Source organism: Macaca thibetana, chromosome X (assembly GCF_024542745.1).
Source record: "Macaca thibetana thibetana isolate TM-01 chromosome X, ASM2454274v1, whole genome shotgun sequence".
NCBI lineage: Eukaryota > Metazoa > Chordata > Mammalia > Primates > Cercopithecidae > Macaca > Macaca thibetana.
This window is the reverse complement of record NC_065598.1, coordinates 124,863,309-124,880,890: the sequence shown is the minus strand read 5'-3', so window position 1 is coordinate 124,880,890 and position 17,582 is coordinate 124,863,309. Positions and strand designations below refer to the sequence as shown.

Below are 17,582 nucleotides of genomic sequence, written 5' to 3'. Positions count from 1 at the left end.
TGATCTCAAGTGATCCACCTGCCTCAGCCTCCCCAAGTGCTGGGATTACAGGCATGAGCCACTGTGCCTGGCCTGTTAGAAGTGTTTCTGAAGAAGCTGGGGAGTCTCTCTCAGGGCCGCTGTCACAGAGTAGAAATTTGGCCAAATATTCACTAAGCCTCTTGCAACTCCAAGAACCTGAAATTCTGTATAACTCTGTGTTTGTCTGGAAGACTCAAATACACATGAAAGGAGATTATAGATTACCAGTAGGTTACTATATTTAAATATAATTGTATTCATGGCAAACGTATTTAAACTTAAAAGCAGAGTGAAAATGGTATAATGCTTAAAGAAAAAAGATTTTCTAATTAATTCTTAGGGTGAGGTATTTAAGAAATGTGAGTGTGTATTGCCAATTTCAGCTTTGAGCATATGAACAATTTTCACTTCTTTCTGCTCAAGCTCTATCCAGCTTGTGCGATGAACACATAGCTACCAGCTTGGCCTGAAGTGTCAGGACACTGTAACAGAATGACACTGACAACCTAGGAGCCATCCAGCTACTGAAAGGCTATTGAGGTATTCAGGCAAATTCAACTTCCTGATAAAATGTGATCCCGGAGAAAGGAACAAGTGCACTGACTCCTGGAATTGGCTTCCAGCTTTCTCTTTTAGCTTTCTGAGCAGGCCACTAGTGGGGTCAAAGTCCTCAGACTTCCCTTGTGGCAAGAATGACTGTGTGACTCTTGACCCCTGAAGCAGAAGCAGTTTACTGCTATAATCAGTGCTTATGGTCTCACTCTGTCCTCTGTATATGAAGGAAATCTTATCAAGGCACTGTCAGACCAGGTTCTGTCAGATTGGTCCCCATTAGAGCTTTTGATGTATATATTGGCAGAAGAGTCATTGAATTGGATGAACTGAAAACAGCTTTGCAACACTGTTTAGTAATCAATAGTAATCAATACAAAAAATACTTGTCTAGCGTATCCAAATTCTACCCCTCCCTCAAATTCTTTCTTGAGTCTTCATGAAAACTTTCCAGTAATTTCTGCATTCATTGGGCTAATTGTACACACCACTCATTCAACAGATAATCACATGACATTTCTTATAGTTTGGAGCTCTATGGTGATTACACTTCTCACTGTTGTTGTCCCCTACAGCTAGTCTCTTTCAAGGACAGAGACTATGTTCAATGGCTGTGTAGCCTCCACAGTGCTCTCTACCATGCCTTACATAGAGTAGATGGCCAATAAGTGTTGCTGAATTAAAACATTCTGGATGTACTTAAAATTTAACAATCTTGACCCACAGAATCATAGGATGGTAGAGCTGGAAAGGACTTTTGAGACTATCTCCGTTCTTGTGTGGGTGAGGAAACCAGGCCCACAGAAGTGAGGTTCCTTCATCAAGATGAGTTGGCCAGCCAATGTCTCTATACTGTCTCAGGGCTTTTTCTTCTAATTTCGACCTTTCATTGTTATCCTTTGGCTATGGAATCCTGAAGACATTCAAACCCACATGCTTTAGTAAAGTGTACATAGTACCAAATACTAGACCAGCATATTCAGGATTCTTGCGAGCTAGTGTGTGTGTTACCCAATGGCATCTAGGCTCTTGGGGTCTCCCAAGCTTATGCTCCTAGAAAGTGAAGGCATCTTTGCAGAGAATTGATGGTGTTGCAGCATGGCATTTCTGGTAGCCTTGCAGGAACAGGGAAGCCTATCAGGAGCTTTGTGAGTTAATGAGGGATCATCACTGCTGTGGCCACTCCTGGTCCCTGCTGCCGAGATGAGGATGACTTGGAGAAGAATCGAGCAATTTGTGCTCCATACATTGTTACTTAGTGAGTTATCCTGATGAAAGGGGCAGCATGGGCCGGGTGCAGTGGCTCATGCCTGTAATCCCAGCACTTTGGGATGCTGAGGCAGGTGGATCACTTGAGGTCAGGAGTTCAAGACCAGCTGGGCCAACTCCTGGTGAAACCCTGTCTCTACTAAAAATACAAAAAATTAGCTGGGCGTGGTGGTGCACACCTGTATTCCCAGCTGCTTGGGAGGCTGAAGCAGGAGAATCACTTGAACCTGGGAGGTGGAGGTTGCAGTGAGCCAAGATTGCACTATTGCACTCCAGCTTGGGCAACAAAACAAGAGTAAAACTCCATCTAAAAAAAAAAAAAAAAAAAAAAAGAAAGGGGAGGCGTGTCTGGAAGACAGGTGAAATAGAAAAAGCAGACCTGATAATATGAACTTACTAGGTTTGAGGAGACACAAGACTATGTAGACCAAAGCCAAACTTTGACATGCCAGAATGTTAGTGCCCACAGTGACAAGGTCCAGGGGTCCAGGTTCCTGAAGAGCATCCTTATGTGAGATTGGGAAGAGGAAAAAGTGACTATATTGTGCTCACCAAGAGTACATTCTCTGGAGAATGACTCTATGGAGGTCAGTCTTGGCTTTATCTAGCTTTGGATTCTGTCTGTGACTTGGCTAACCAAATGAGTTTTAGAAAGGCATAGTTGCCTCTTTGATATCAATCTGTTACAGCACTTAGCTAAACTTAACTTCCTGATAAAGTATGTTCCTTGAGAAAGAGTTTTTCCCAAGAGTTCCTTGGGTTGTGTCTCCTGAACAGTTTGCTTTCTTTTTTCTTTTTTTCTTTTTCCTTTGAGACGGAGTTTCACTCTTGTTGCCCATGCTGGAGTGCAATGGCGTGATCTCAGTTCACTGAAACCTCCACCCCCTGGGTTCAAGCGATTCTCCTGCCTCAGTCTCCCGAGTAGCTGGGATTACAGGCATGCGCCACCATGCCCTGCTAATTTTGTACTTTTTAGTAGAGACAGGGTTTCTCCATGTTGGCCAGGCTGGTCTCGAACTCCCGACCTCAGGTGATCCACCCGCCTCGGCCTCCCAAAGTGCTGGGATTATAGGCATGAGCCACCGCACCTGGTGGCAGTTTGCTTTCTTTTAATAATTCATTTTTTTTTTTCTTTCTTTCTTTTTTTTTTTTTTTTTTGAGATAGGGTCTCCCTCTCTTGCCCAGGCTGGAGTGCAGTGGTTTGATCTTGGCTCACTGCATCCTCTGCGTCCTGGGCTCAAACAGTCCTCCCACCTCAGCCTCCCAAGTATCTGGGACTACAGGCATGAGCCACTATACCTGACTAATTTTTGTATTTTTTGTAGAGACAGGATCTCGCCATCTTGCCCAGGCTGGTCTTGAACTCCTGAGCTCAAGTGCTCCAACAGGCTTAGCCTCCCAAAGTGCTGAGATTAAAGATGTGAGCCACCACACCGGGCTCCTTTAATAATTCTTTATGGTTCTGTCATTCAGAATTTCTCTACATTTTCAGCCTCTATTACCTTTTGTGGTAATGAGTTTCACACTGTCAGTCCCCACTGAATGCCTCTCCCATCTTTTGAGGATGAGTCTTAATTAAATATAGTGATCCTCTGTTTTGGGAAAAGCAAGCCCAGAGAACAGGGATGTTTCCCAACATGTTGACATCAGTTCAGATGTTATTGAGGGAAAGAAGAGACTCCTAAATCTTTCTCCTCAGAGATGCTGGAGCTGGTATTGTGCTAAGAACAAAGGAGGTACCTTAGGCTATTTGCAGTAGCAAGAAGCTAGCTAATTCAGGGTAATTAATTAGTGGGATGTTTCTGGAATGGAGTGGGGAAGACAGGGGCCTTATGATGATGATTAGATAAGGCCGGTTAATGGAGAGCCTTGGAATACTGACCTGTGGAGTTTGGGACATAATGTAATAGGCAGCAATGAATGGTTCTAAGTTCTCGAGCAGGGGTATATTGTAATTGAAATTTGAACTTTGCTATTATAATTGAAATTTGAAAACCACTGAGCAGGTTTGCCTGGATAGAGATTTTGATGAGAGGATGGCTTCTCACTTCAGAATTGAAAATGTCCCTGTTTGTTTAATTTTCTTTATTGCTACTGGAGCAAAAGAGGGTTGTACATTTTTCTCTGACCTTCACATAGAAGTAAATCTGGAGGCTGATTGTAAATTATGTTTTTAGTGTTAAGGGAAACTTCCCCTCTCAGCAGACTCTGAGGGTCATCAGAAAAATCTTGGAACAGTCTTATGGGTGGTTCTACATGTTTATTGTGTTCTAGAGGTAGTGTCTTAGTTTGTTCTGGTTGCTGTAAGAAAATACCATCGACTGGGTGGCTTATAAACAACAGAAATTTGTGTCTCACAGTTCTGGAGGCTGGCAAGTACAAGATCAAGATGCCTACAGGTTTGGTGACTGATGAAGGCCTGCTTTCTGGTTCATAGATGGCTGTCTTCTCTCTGTGTGTTCACATGGCCAAAGGGGCAAGGGAGCTTGCCAGGATTTCTTTTATAAGGATGCTAATCCCATTCATGAGGGTGGAGCCTTAGGTGACCTAATCACCCCCCAAAGGCCCCACCTCCATAATCCATCACATTGGATGTTAAGATTTCAACATATGAATTTTGCAGGGATATAGACATTCAGTCAGTAGCAGGTAGGTAGTAAGAGGACAGATGGCCGTCTATATCAGGGAGGTATTATAGCAAAGGCTTATTTCTCTCATGTGTGACCAAAGAGTATCGTGGGGCTCTGATCCTTGGGCCTTCCTCCTTAAAGCCATATTTACCAGCTGCTACTGGAGCAGTTTCAAGCAGCCAGCAGCTCCCCCACAGAGCTCTTCCCTGACCACTTACAGCCCATAGAGGCTGAGTCACCGTTCTAACACTTGATTATCAGTCATCTTATTCTTTAGCTGTTTCATATGTCAGTTATGTTTTCCTCAACAAAATTAACTCCTATTTCCCTTGTTCTTCAGTTGTTAAACCAACAAATACTTGTTGGCTGACTGATTACATTGATAAAAGAACAAACAAACCAAAAAACATAGCAAGAAAGCTATTAGGGAGACTTAGAAGCAGTGTATTGTACAGAACACCAATCCAAGCTGCCAATCTGTAAGGCATAGCTCTCTGTCTAGATTCTTACCCATTCTACTCATGAATCTCTTCTGAGTGTTTTCATGTGAATTGAAGTCTGTGTCATTACCATCATCCCTCCAGTGAACTAGCATGCTAGGGATGGGGGATGGGACATGACACATGAGCCCAGCCTGGCACTGATGGTTACTGCTGGTCAGTACCACCGTGCCGCCTGAGGGGACATGTGGGATTCCAGTTGTCTAGTCCAGCTATGGTAGCCTGAGGACAGTCAAGAAGTCAGTAGAGGATGGCTTAAAATGATGATGTCTCTTCAGGTGGCAGAAATGAAGACTTAGTTGGGACATGGTTGCATTTATAAAATTCATAAGGGAGAAAAGGAACTCTAATCCCCAGGAAGGAGAAAGGCCTCTTGGTACTTTGAATACAGGAGAGTTCTGTTTTAAGAAGTATATGGATATTATTATTCCGAGGAGTGATATAGGGAGTTTCAAAAACACTTAGTTTATATTTGTGGATGACAGATCTGATCTAGTCTTTTTTTTTTTTTTTTGAGATGGAGTCTTGCACTGTCACCAGGCTGGAGTGCAGTGGTGCAGTCTCAGCTCACTGCAACCTCTGCCTCATGGGTTCAAGCGATTCTCCTGGCTCAGCTTCCCGAGTAAGCTGGGATTACAGACGCATGCCACCATGCCCGGCTTATTTATTTATTTATTTATTTAGTTAGTTAGTTAGTTAGTTAGTTTTGAGACGGAGTCTTGCACTGTCGCCCAGGCTGGAGTGCAGTGGCACAATCTCCACTCACTGCAAGCTCCACCTCCTGGGTTCACGCTGTTCTCCTGCCTCAGCCTCCCAAGTAGCTGGGACTACAGGTGCCCAACACCACGCCCGGCTAATTTTTTGTATTTTTAGTAGAGACGGGGTTTCACCATGTTAGCCAGGATGGTCTTGATCTCCTAACCTTGTGATCTGCCTACCTTGGACTCCCAAAGTGCTGGGATTATAGGTGTGAGCCAACGTGCCTGGCCTTATTTTTGTATTTTTAGTGGAGACGGGGTTTCGCCGTGTTGGCCAGGATGGTCTTGAACTCCTGACCTCAGATGATCCACCTACCTTGGCCTCCCAAAGTGCTGGGATTACAGGTGTGAGCCACCGTGCTTGACTGATCTAGTCTTTATCTAAGACAAGTTAGTGATGTTTGAGGATACTCCTGACTTTGGAGGTCTGTATTGGGAATTACCACCAAACTTTCACATAGCTTATTTTTGTCAGAGACAGACTTCCAGCTTATAGCAATTATGGGATTAGCCTAGGGTGATATTTTTGAAGTATTTTTAAATTGACAAAAGTTGAATATATATATATATATAAAGATATATATATACACACACACAAATATACATATATAAAGATATATATATACACACACACAAGGATATATATATATATATATCTGGTATACAATATGATGTTTCGATACATGTATACATTTGGAATAGTTAAATCAAGCTAATTAACATATGTATTACCTTACATACTTATTTTTTTAATGTTGGGAATGCTTAAAATCTACTCTCCTAGCAATTTTCTGGTATACAATATAGCGTTATTAACCATAGTCCTCATGCTGGGCAATAGATCTCAATTTATTCTTCCTTACTGAAATTTTATGTCCTTTGACAAACATCTTCCCAATCCTCCCTTCCCAAATACCCCCACCAGGGGTATTGGTGGGTTTTTTATCATAACTTTTGAAGACAAACACTATGGGTTGCAGTTCACAATAGTCGTAGTGGCTGGCGCTCGAAGTTTCCCCTTACTCAGAGTAGAAAGGCCTGCTGGTCCCACATCTGGCTTCGCAGCCACACCCACTCACTAGAGATGACTGGCTGCCAATAGCCTCATCTCTGGAGGAGAACAATACAATAGGCCTGTTGTGTACTTGTTGACATACAGAGTGGATTGTTTTAGCAGGTGCAGAAGATGCTCTGTGTGGAGATTACAGAGACCTTTATCCTTGATGGCGTAGCGTAGTTCAAGTCTAAGTTGTCCTTTGTCTGGCCTACAAGCAGGTGTTGGAACTGGACTTAGTTAAGCTTGGGTCCTTCTGTGCAGCGGGGCAGCATTAATTTAGAATTTTTTGCTGCTGTTCTACTCACTCTGTATGTTTTCCCTTTAATAAAAAAATTAAACTCTCTTTGGTGGCCAATCAGATAGATCTGATTTTTTAAGGCTTTTGATTGGAGATGATACATCCAGGGCAGTTTGAGTCCTGGAGGCATTACTTCTTTGTTTTCAAGAATGATCTTAGTGATGGGCAGTGGCCAGGAAGATTCCTATTTGCTGTTAGTGTGGTGATTTCACTTTGCTTGTTCATGAAATGAAGCCTCATTCTTCTCCTGCATCCTTTGGGTTCCTGATAAGTGGAGGTGATTTTCGCTTCTGAATTCCCTTTTTGGTTAATCTGTACCAGTGAAAAGGAGTAGTGGAAAATAAGGTAATCCACAAGCTAGTGATATGTAAGAACCTTAATTACCCTGAACTCAGCTGCCAGATCCTTCAATTCTCCAATTTTCCCCCCAACCCTTGGCTTTTAGGAGAAGGAAGTAAATCATTAAAGAGCAACCTAAGATGAAGGATTTTGTTAAAAATAAGCAAGCAAGCAAACAAAAAAGTCACTAAAATCATCCTCCAGGTTCAGTACATACGTTCACTTTCATCGAAAACTGCTTAGCCTAATATAAAACTTGGCTTGTGTCCCCCCATGCAGTTTTGTGTGTGGCAGGGAGCTAGGGGAGGACCTCATGGGGGTTGTTCCGAAGCTGCAGAGAATATATAACCGGGGTTAAACGTTTGCTTTGAATGGCCAGCAGCTTGCTTACTTCTCATGCTGATGAGGTAAGCGTTTTTCTTAGCTTACTTTCTCTGCTCTCCCTCTGCTCCTTGCTCCTCCACTTATAGTCTGCCTCCAAGTGAAAACTCTGTTTTCAAGGAGAAATGTGCCTCAGGAGGAGGAGGATAAAAATAGGTCAGCGATAACTCTCCTCACATATTCCTATTTATTTTGTTTGAAATTCAGTTCAGATCAACAAGTATTTATTGATAGCTTCTTTGTTCCCTTACTTATATTAGAGCTCTGGGAGATACGGAATCATGGTGATAATGTTAATAGCTAACATTTTACTTAGTGTTTAGTATTTACTGTGTGTCAAGTGCAGTTCTAAGCACTTTATACTAGTGCATTTGATCCACACAGTGACCTCATCAAGCACTGTTATTATCCTCATTTTATGGATAAGGAGACTGAAGTTAACTAAGTCACCCAGCTAGGAGCTGGTAGAGCCATAATTCAAACCCGAGCATTCCCAGTCCAATAAAACTAGGTCCTTGCTCTTAGGAAGTCCGGTTGAGGGAGATGCCATCAACATACTGAGAAATAGCTAGGAAATAATGCAAGGCTCTGGAAGTGAGGACCACAGGGAGTAGAGAAGAGAGAGATTATTGCAGCTTAGCATAAGCCTTTTGGAGGAAGTAAGAATTCTCTAAGTCCCAGATTCTTCATGTATCAGATGGGTATAGTAGAATCTATTTCATAGATTTAGTGTGAGAACTGGATGGGATAATGTAGATGAAGAGCTTAGTACAGTGCCTGGCTTATGGAGAGCCGTCAATAAATTATAGTTGCAATGATGACAATGATGATATTGATGTCTCTGGCACCTGAAAGATGAGTAGAGTTGGGATATTCAGAGAGAAGGAGAAATAGCTTGCCAGGTGCATTATGAGGAAAGGGGGGAGTGAACATGATGTTGGGGAGGGGTACTAAGGAGAAACGATTTTCTTATTTTCTTGCTGATGGTCATTAGTCACTTATTAGCTGAGCTAATTGAGGAGACCAGAGGAATGGATGTTGCAGAGTCAGTCAACAGCCCTGAAGGTTTTCATTGGTCTTGAAGCATGCGGAGATACTCTCTGACACTGTGAACCTGCTTTCTGGTTGGTTCTCATCTTTTCTCCCTCCTCATCAAGCTCAGCCTGAATGCCAGATCAGTGGATATGAAAAGCCCTGGACATTCCCAGAGTGAGATCAACCTGTGTTGCTTAGAAATCCAGGCTCAGTTGCTTCCCTATTCTTAGCAGGTGTGAACTTTCCTGAGGTAGAGGAAATGTAGCTCCCGGTGGGCTGATAGGATAGACTGGACTTGGGGGTAAGAAAGTGTCCTCAAGACTGTCTTCTGCATGTTACAGGTGGCAGCAGTCAATTATTTGTTGAGCTCTTACTATGGGTAGAGCCATATGTCAGGAGTTTTGGGTAAATCAAGAGAAAAAACATGGTCCCTGCCCTTGAGGTGCTGCTGATTCTGTTGTGGGGGCCAGATTGACATACTGGTAACAATTGGAGATCAATATAGGGTAGGTATCATTAAATGTTGAATTACCTGCTTTCTTCAGGTGCCGCTACCTGGCTGTTCAGCTGTCTCCGGCCATCCCTGTGTTTGCTGCCATGCTCTTCCTTTTCTCCATGGCTACACTGTTGAGGACCAGCTTCAGTGACCCTGGAGTGATTCCTCGGGCGCTACCAGATGAAGCAGCTTTCATAGAAATGGAGATAGGTGAGTCTCCCAACCAGCTGGCAAGCTGCTGTGTAGTGGGTGGCCCTAATCAGTAAAAGAATGGAATCATAATAGTAGTTGCAGATAATAATCACTTCTAGCCTTTTCTCTCTGAGATCCTGAATCTGAGATCATGACTACTCTGTGAATTTAGTAAGGCAGGTGTAGCAACAGTCTAAAGTAATAGACTTTGTCCTTCACTGCATTGGGTCACATTTGCGGAAGGATTTGTTACCAAGGTCCTGCTGTATTGTTCCCAAGAGGATGGTTTTATTACTTATCTGGGGGAGGTGGTCACCAACACATTTTTTCTGAAGCAATGAAAGCACAGATTTATTATCATTTTATTTATTTATTTATTTATTTATTTATTTATTTATTTAGAGACAGAGTCTGGCTTTGTTACCAGGCTGAAGTGCAGTGGCATGATCTTGGCTCACTGCAAGCTCTGACTCCAAGGTTCAAGTGATTCTCCTGCCTCAGTCTCCCGAGTAGCTGGGATTACAGGCACGTGCCGCCACACCCAGCTAATTTTTGTATTTTTAGTAGAGATGGGGTTTCACCACATTGACCAGGATGGTCTCGATCTCCTGACCTTGTGATCTGCCCGCCTTGGTCTCCCAAAGTGCTGGGATTACAGGTGTGAGCCACTACACCCGGTTAGCACAAATTTATTGAAACAAAAGTACACTCCACAGAGTGAGAGGGGGCTTGAGCAAGTGGCTCAAGAGGCGCTTTTGGTGTTTTGATGAAAGCTGTAAACCTTCTCCCCATAAAAATGCTCTTATATGCATGTACATGTACATAGTTTTGGATGTAATTTCAGGGATTCATAGATCTTCTGAAGCACATACATTTATCCCCCCCACCCCCAACCAAGAATTCCTGCTTTAGGCCGGGCGCTGTGGCTCACACCTATAATCCCAGCACTTGGGGAGGCTGAGGTGGGTGGATCACTTGAGGTCAGGAGTTCAAGACCAGCCTGGCCAACATGGTGAAACCCTGTCTCTACTAAAAATACAAAAATTAGCCGGGCACGGTGGTGTGTGCCTGTAATCCCAGCTACTCAGGAGGCTGAGGCATGAGAATCATTTGAATCTGGGAGGTGGAGGTTGCAGTGAGTCTAGATTGTGCCACTGCACTCCAGCCTGGGCAACAGAGCGAGACTCCATCTCAAAAAACAAACAAACAAAAAACCCTGCTTTAGGGGAACATGCAATGTGAAAGGGGGCAGCTGTGGCGCCAGGAACCACTGAGAATTCTAGGAGGGGTAAAAGAAGCAATTGCAGGGTCAATAGAGTGCAGACCGCAGCTCAGGATAAGGATCTTTGGTACAGAGATGAAGTGCTACATTATCTAGGAGCCAGGGTGGCTTCATGAATTGAAGCAGAACTATCCCAGGGCCAGAGGAGGAGATATCCTGGGATCTCACAGTGAGAAGAAGACTATGATGCAAGTACTAGGAGGGAGTGGGAGCCCACCAGTGCCTACCTAAATGGTTCTCAGGTTTGGTACCCAGGTAGCTTGAGTTGGCATCCAAGCTAGACAGAGTAAGAAAAAGGGACCCAGGACTTGTAAGACTAAGAAGCTGTGCCAGTAGAGCACCAATCTGTGTTCTTTGAGGGTGCTTTGAAGGCTTCCATGTATTTCTTTTTTCTTTTTCTCTCTCCTTCCTTCCTTCCTTCCTTCCTTCCTTCCTTCCTTCCTTCCTTCCTTCCTTCCTGCCTTCCTGCCTTCCTGCCTTCCTGCCTTCCTGCCTTCCTGCCTTCCTGCCTTCCTTCCTTCCTTCCTTTTTTTCCTTCCTTCTTTTTTTTTTCACAGTTTCACTCTGTCCACCACGCTGGAGTGCAGTGGCGTGATCTCAGCTCACTGCGACCTCCACCTCTCAGGTTCAAGTGATTCTCGTGCCTCAGTCTCCAGAGTAGCTGAGATTACGGGCGCCCACCACCACTCCCAGCTAATTTTTGTATTTTTAGTAGAGACAGTGTTTCACCATATTGGCCAAGCTAGTCTCGAACTCCCGACCTCAAGTTATCCTCTGGCCTTGGCCTCCCAAAGTTCTGGGATTATAGGTGTGAGCCACCGTGCCCGGCCCATGTATTTCTTTTGTTTATTTTAGCTGTGTTTTCCCTTAGGCTTCTTAACGGATTTCATTTTGAAAAATTCCAGCCTGTTTTAGTTGAACTAAGGAGAAATGGGTTTGTGCACATGTGAGCTATAACTATTTGGGGGTGGGGTGAGGGTGGGGATAATGGGAAGAGAGCAGAGGTGACGTGTGTTGGCACAGCTGGAGTTCTGGGGAGACCCGAGAGAACTAGGAGTAATTAGGAGCAAGATGGTGAGGAAGAGTTGTGAGTGCTGTTTTTTCTCCATCTGGGTTATTCTTTTCCAGTTCCCTTCCCATTCACATATGGAGAAACTGAGGGTCAAGGCAGTACCTTGACTTGTCTCTTGCCTCTCACAGCAGATTGTTAACAAAGTTATCTCTTTTCTGCCCGATCACTGGGCCTGGGGCTCAGACTCAAGCTGTCACATCGCGGCCTCTGCATTTAGCATGTTTCTCTCGGTAGAAGAGTACATTTTTCAGTTCATATGTGTGTTTATGTTAGGAAGTTTTTGTCATCTTGTATTTAGTCCTGTACTGGGTATGCTGTGGGTGGGGGATGGGGAGAGAGGAAGTCATGTGATGCCCTTGCCTGATACGGCCTCCCGGGGAAGGTGAACTATGAACCCTGTCTCCCAGGTGCCCTCATGGAAAGCATATGCATAGAATATTAAGGTGGCATGCTGGTACTTATCCTCTAATGAATAGCTGTCCTCATCCTTTTAAGACTTGTGACACACTGTTATTGTTTGATTTCACAGCATCTACCCCACTCCACAAAAAAAGGAAAAATGTTCCATATGGCAGATATTTTTAAAATCAAAGTGAATTGAAAAATATTCTGTTTTTAGAATTATACTGCATGGCGAGGGTGCAGTGAGACAGGCACTCTCATATGCTGTGGATGGGCAGGCATGCAAATTCATACGGTCTGTCTGGGAAGCAGTTTGGTAATAAGTAATATGTACTTTAAAGGGTCATACCCTTTGACCCAGTAGTTCTACTTCTCTGAGGGTTTAACTAAAGGAGATAAAGATTTTTACAAATTACTGTAGAAGGATTCTTAGTGCATCGTTTTTTCTTTTCTTTTAAATATGAGTAGCTATTTTAATGCCGGCAACTTCATGTATTACTGCTTAGACTTCAACATTCTTTTCTTTATTCTTTCTGTTTTAGAAATTAATTTTAACACATGAATATGTTCTTGGAAGGGAGGAGGGGACTAGGATTGAGGTGGTGATCGAAGGGGATTTAAGCTTTTATCTGTAATATTTAAAATTTTTACATGTAACGTCAGCTAAATAGTAAAAATCCCAACAATATGGAATATTTAAATAAATCACAGGACACATATATGATGGAATATTACCAGTAGTTATGTTTTAGAAAAAAATTAACAGTGAGAAAATGTTCACAGCATATAATATTAAGTAAATACTTCATGGTACAAAACTGCATTTATAATATTATCTCAATTTTTAAAAAAAATTATGAATGCTTACCTGTTAATAGAAGATTAGAAGGAAATACACCAAAAAATATAAATATCTCTGAGCTGAGAGACTGTCAGTGACATTTATGTTTTCTTATTTATACTTTCTGTTTTTTCCAAAAAAAAAAAATTTTGAGATGGAGTCTCGCTCGCTCTGTCACCCAGGCTGCCTCCCAGGTTCAGGCAATTCTCCTGCCTCAGCCTCCAGAGTAGCTGGGATTACAGACGTGTGCCACCATGCCTGGCTAATTTTTGTATTTTTAGTAGACACGGGGTTTTGCCATGTTGGCCAGGCTGGTGTCGAACTTCTGATCTCAGGTGATCCGCCTGCCTCAGCCTCCCAAAGTGCTGGGATTACAGGCGTGAGCCACCGCGCCTGGCCCTGTTCTGTTTTTTTCTAAATGTTTACAATAAGCAAGTGTTACTTTTATTTCAATAACTGTTTTTGTATTACGAGTCGTTTCTTTTCACATGCATATATTTTATGTTTGCAAGATAGTATTGTTTTCTGCATATTGCTTTTTAACATTTATTTTCATTTTGCCATATATTGTATTTTCCTGTTTTTACCATTCTTTCATCTATATCATTTTTAATGGCTGCATAATATTCCATTCTATACACATAACATAATTTACTTAACCAACCTCCTATTGTGACATTGAAGTTATTTTTAGTTTTTCACTATTAAAAGGAACTCTGTGACAGATATTCTTATACAAACATCTTTCGTATATCTCATTATAATTTTGATAAGTTTCTAGAAGTAGACTCGGTCAGTACATGAATACACATGTTTAAAACTTTGGTAGCTGGCTGGGCATGGTGGCTCACGCCTGTAATCCCAGCACTTTGGGAGGCTGAGGCAGGTGGATCACTTGAGGTCTGGAGTTTGAGACCAGCTTGACCAACGTGATACAACCCCATCTCTACTAAAAATACAAAAATCAGCCAGGCATGGTGGTGGGCCCCTGTGATCCCAGCTACTCAGGAGGCTGAGGCAGGAGAATCACTTGAACCCAAGAGGCGGAGGTTGCAGTGAGCCAAGACTGAGACCACACCACTGCACTCCAGCCTGGGCGACAGAGCGAGACTCCATCTTAAAAGAAAAAAAAAGTTTAGTAGCAGCTGCCATATTGCTCACTGATAAGATATGAGAATGACCTTTCCCCACCCTTGTTAACATGGGGTATTTTTGTTCTTTGTATTGCTTTTTAATATGATAGGTAGAAATGGTATCTTTGTGCTTTAATTTTTATTTCTCTGATTATTAGTGAAATTGGATGTTTTCATTTAATGTATTTTTAGCAATTTTTTTTTATGAATGTTTTTGTTTGTAATCAGAAAAAAAGTCTCGAAGAAACACTTTTTCATATGTATACCACAGAACTGCATACACTTAGTGGAGTTTTATGGGCATATTCTGTGATGTTGAGTGTCTAGTCTATAAATGATTGCCTAGAGGAGACAGTAGGCTTAGGGAACCTTTGAATGCCCCCATTGGGTTTGGAGAGGTGGTGAGACTTTTGGGCTGAAATAATGGCTAGCTGTGATATTAGCTGTCTTTATTGATTTACAGAAGCTACCAATGGTGCGGTGCCCCAGGGCCAGCGACCACCCCCTCGTATCAAGAATTTCCAGATAAACAACCAGATTGTGAAACTGAAATACTGTTATACATGCAAGATCTTCCGGCCTCCCCGGGCCTCCCATTGCAGCATCTGTGACAACTGTGTGGGTGAGTAAAACTACGGGGACATTGCCTAGGGAAAAGGCTGAGTTGAACAAGAAAGTCAGGGTGGTCACCAATTCTTGGGAGAAATCAGTGGGGGAGGGAAGATAGATTTAGATGGAAAATGAGCTAGATTTAGATAGGAAATTTAGATAGGCAACAAGCTCCTGAAAAACTGCAAATCAGCTGTACTTATGTAGATCGAATCACAATTTAAATATACTCTAGCCTAAACTTTACAAAAACCTCTTTAGTAAATGAGAAAAATAAATTTTACCTATTTTTGAAATTTAGATTTTCCTGTACTGGATTTTCACGTGGGACCCACCTTATATAGTGGGAGGAGACTCCTAGTCCACTGGAGGGCAGTATTGAGGAAGGAAGGCCTAAGACACAACCCAAGAAGAGGAAAGTTGCTAGTAGCATTTATTGAGTTTCTACTACATGTTGGGCACTGTGCTAGGTGATTTACCTTTCTCTCATTTAAGACTTGTAACAGCCCCATGAGATTGGTATTATCCCCATTTTACGGATGAGGAAATAGGTGAAGCACCAGTATGTAAGTTCATATAATTAGCATAAGATGAAGCTAGAGCAGGTCTGATTCCAGACTGCTTATTTCTTCTCTCTGCTGCTGCTGCAAGAGGGTCGGGTATAAGTGTGCATAATACAGTGGTCTGTGCTTCCATCCACATATATGTGGCTTCGTTGTAATCACTGCCTACTGTGTGCTAAACCCTGGCCAAGATGAGAAACGGGCCATAAAGATTCCTGTTGATAGACCTATATGTGAAATTGCTTATATCATCAGGCATACTTCTAACGTTCTTTTTAGAATTACTTTTTCTTGAGTTCCCATGATTGGATAATGTTTTTTCTGTATACCATGTGGCATTCTGAGGGCGTTGCTTTCCTCTTACTAGTCATTTCTTTAGGCAAAGGTTGGGAGATATATCTTGCTTTATGTGGTAAAAAGCTATATGGTGCTCTCTTTGGCAGCATGTATACTAAAAAACTACTATATGTAGATAAGATTTTTATAAATCAAAACCCATTTTATTATTATTATTTTTAAAATTTTACTTTAAGTTCCAGGATGCATGTGCAGAATGTGCAGGTTTGTTACATAGGTATACATGTGCCATGGTGGTTTGCTGCACCTATCAACCTGTCATCTAGGTTTTAAGCCCCAAATGCATTAGGTATTTGTCCTAATGTCCTCCCTCCTCACCCCACCCCACCGACAGGCCCCAGTATGTGTTGTTCCCCTCCCTATGGCCATGTGTTCTCATTGTTCAGCTCCCACTTATGAGTGAGAACATGCAGTGTTTGGTTTTCTGTTTCTGTGTTAGTTTGCTGAGAATGATGGCTTCCAGCTTCATCCATGTCCCTACAAAGGACATGATCTCATTCTTTTTTATGGCTGCATAGTATTCCATGGTGTATATGTGCCCCATTTTCTTTATCCAGTCTATCATTGATGGGCATTTGGGTTGGTTCCAAGTCTTTGCTATTGTAAATAGTGCTGCAGTAAACACATGTGTGCATGTGTCTTTATGGTAGAATGATTTATAATGCTTTGGGTATATACCCAGTGATGGGATTGCTGGGTCAAATGGTATTTCTGGTACTAGATCCTCAAGGAATCGCCACACTGTCTTCTACAATGGTTGAACTAATTTACACTCCTACCAACAGTGTAAAAGTGTTCCTATTTCTCCACAGCCTCGTCAGCATCTATTGTTGAAGCCCATTTTATTTTTTTTTATTTTTGAGATGGAGTGTCACTCTGTCGCCCAGGCTGGAGTGCAGTGGTGTGGTCTCCACTCACTGCAACCCCCACCTCCCGGGTTCAAGTGATTCTCCTGCCTCAGCCTCCTAAGTAGCTGGTATTACAAGCGTGCACCACCACGCCTGGCTAATTTTTGTATTTTTAGTAGAGATGGAAGTTCATCATGTTGGTCAGGCTGGTCTCAAACTCCTGACCTTGTGATCTTCCCACCTAGGCCTCCCAAAGTGCTGAGATTACAGGCATGAGCCACCGTGCCCGGCCCTCGAAATCCATTTTAAATGAAGCAGGAAACTTGATATTTAAGGAAGGTCTATACCCAGTAATGAGATTGCTGGGTCAAATGGTATTTCTGGTTCTAGATCTTTGAGGAGTTGCCACATCTTCCACAATGGTTGAACTAATTTACATTCCCAACAACAATAGGGTTCCTATTTCTCCGAAACCTCGCCAGCATCTGTTGTTTTTTGACTTTTTAATAATCGCCGTTCTGACTGGCATGAGATGGTATCTCAGTGTGGTTTTGATTCGCATTTCTCTAATGATCAGTGATGTTGAGCATTTTTTCATATATTTGTTGGCTGCATGAATGTCTTCTTTTGAGAACAATGAGAACACATGGACACAGGGAGGGGAACAACAAACACCGGGGCCTGCTGGGGGATGGGGAGGGGAGGGAGAGCATTAGGAAAAATAGCTAATGCATGCTGGACTTAGTACCTAGGTGATGGCTTGATATGTGCTGCAAACCACCATGGCACACATTTACCTATGTAACAAACCTGCACATCCTGCACATGTACCCCAGAACTTAAAATTAATAAAAAAAAGAAGAGCTGATGTGAGGTAGTATTTCCTTTCCTTATTAATATTCTTAACTATAAGGAACTCATACAAATCAATTTTTTTAAAAGCACTA

The 17,582-nt window shown here is 42.5% G+C and overlaps 1 protein-coding gene across 1 annotated transcript in view; it reads left to right on the top strand.

Moving 5' to 3' along the window:
• ZDHHC9 (zinc finger DHHC-type palmitoyltransferase 9) overlaps positions 1 to 17,582 on the top strand; it is a 38,743-nt gene that overhangs the window by 5,514 nt on the left and 15,647 nt on the right. The window contains exons 4-5 of the mRNA XM_050777469.1: positions 9,386 to 9,546; positions 14,722 to 14,880. Of these exons, the coding sequence (XP_050633426.1) occupies positions 9,386 to 9,546; positions 14,722 to 14,880 (320 nt within the window). The remainder of the gene's footprint in view (positions 1 to 9,385; positions 9,547 to 14,721; positions 14,881 to 17,582) is intronic.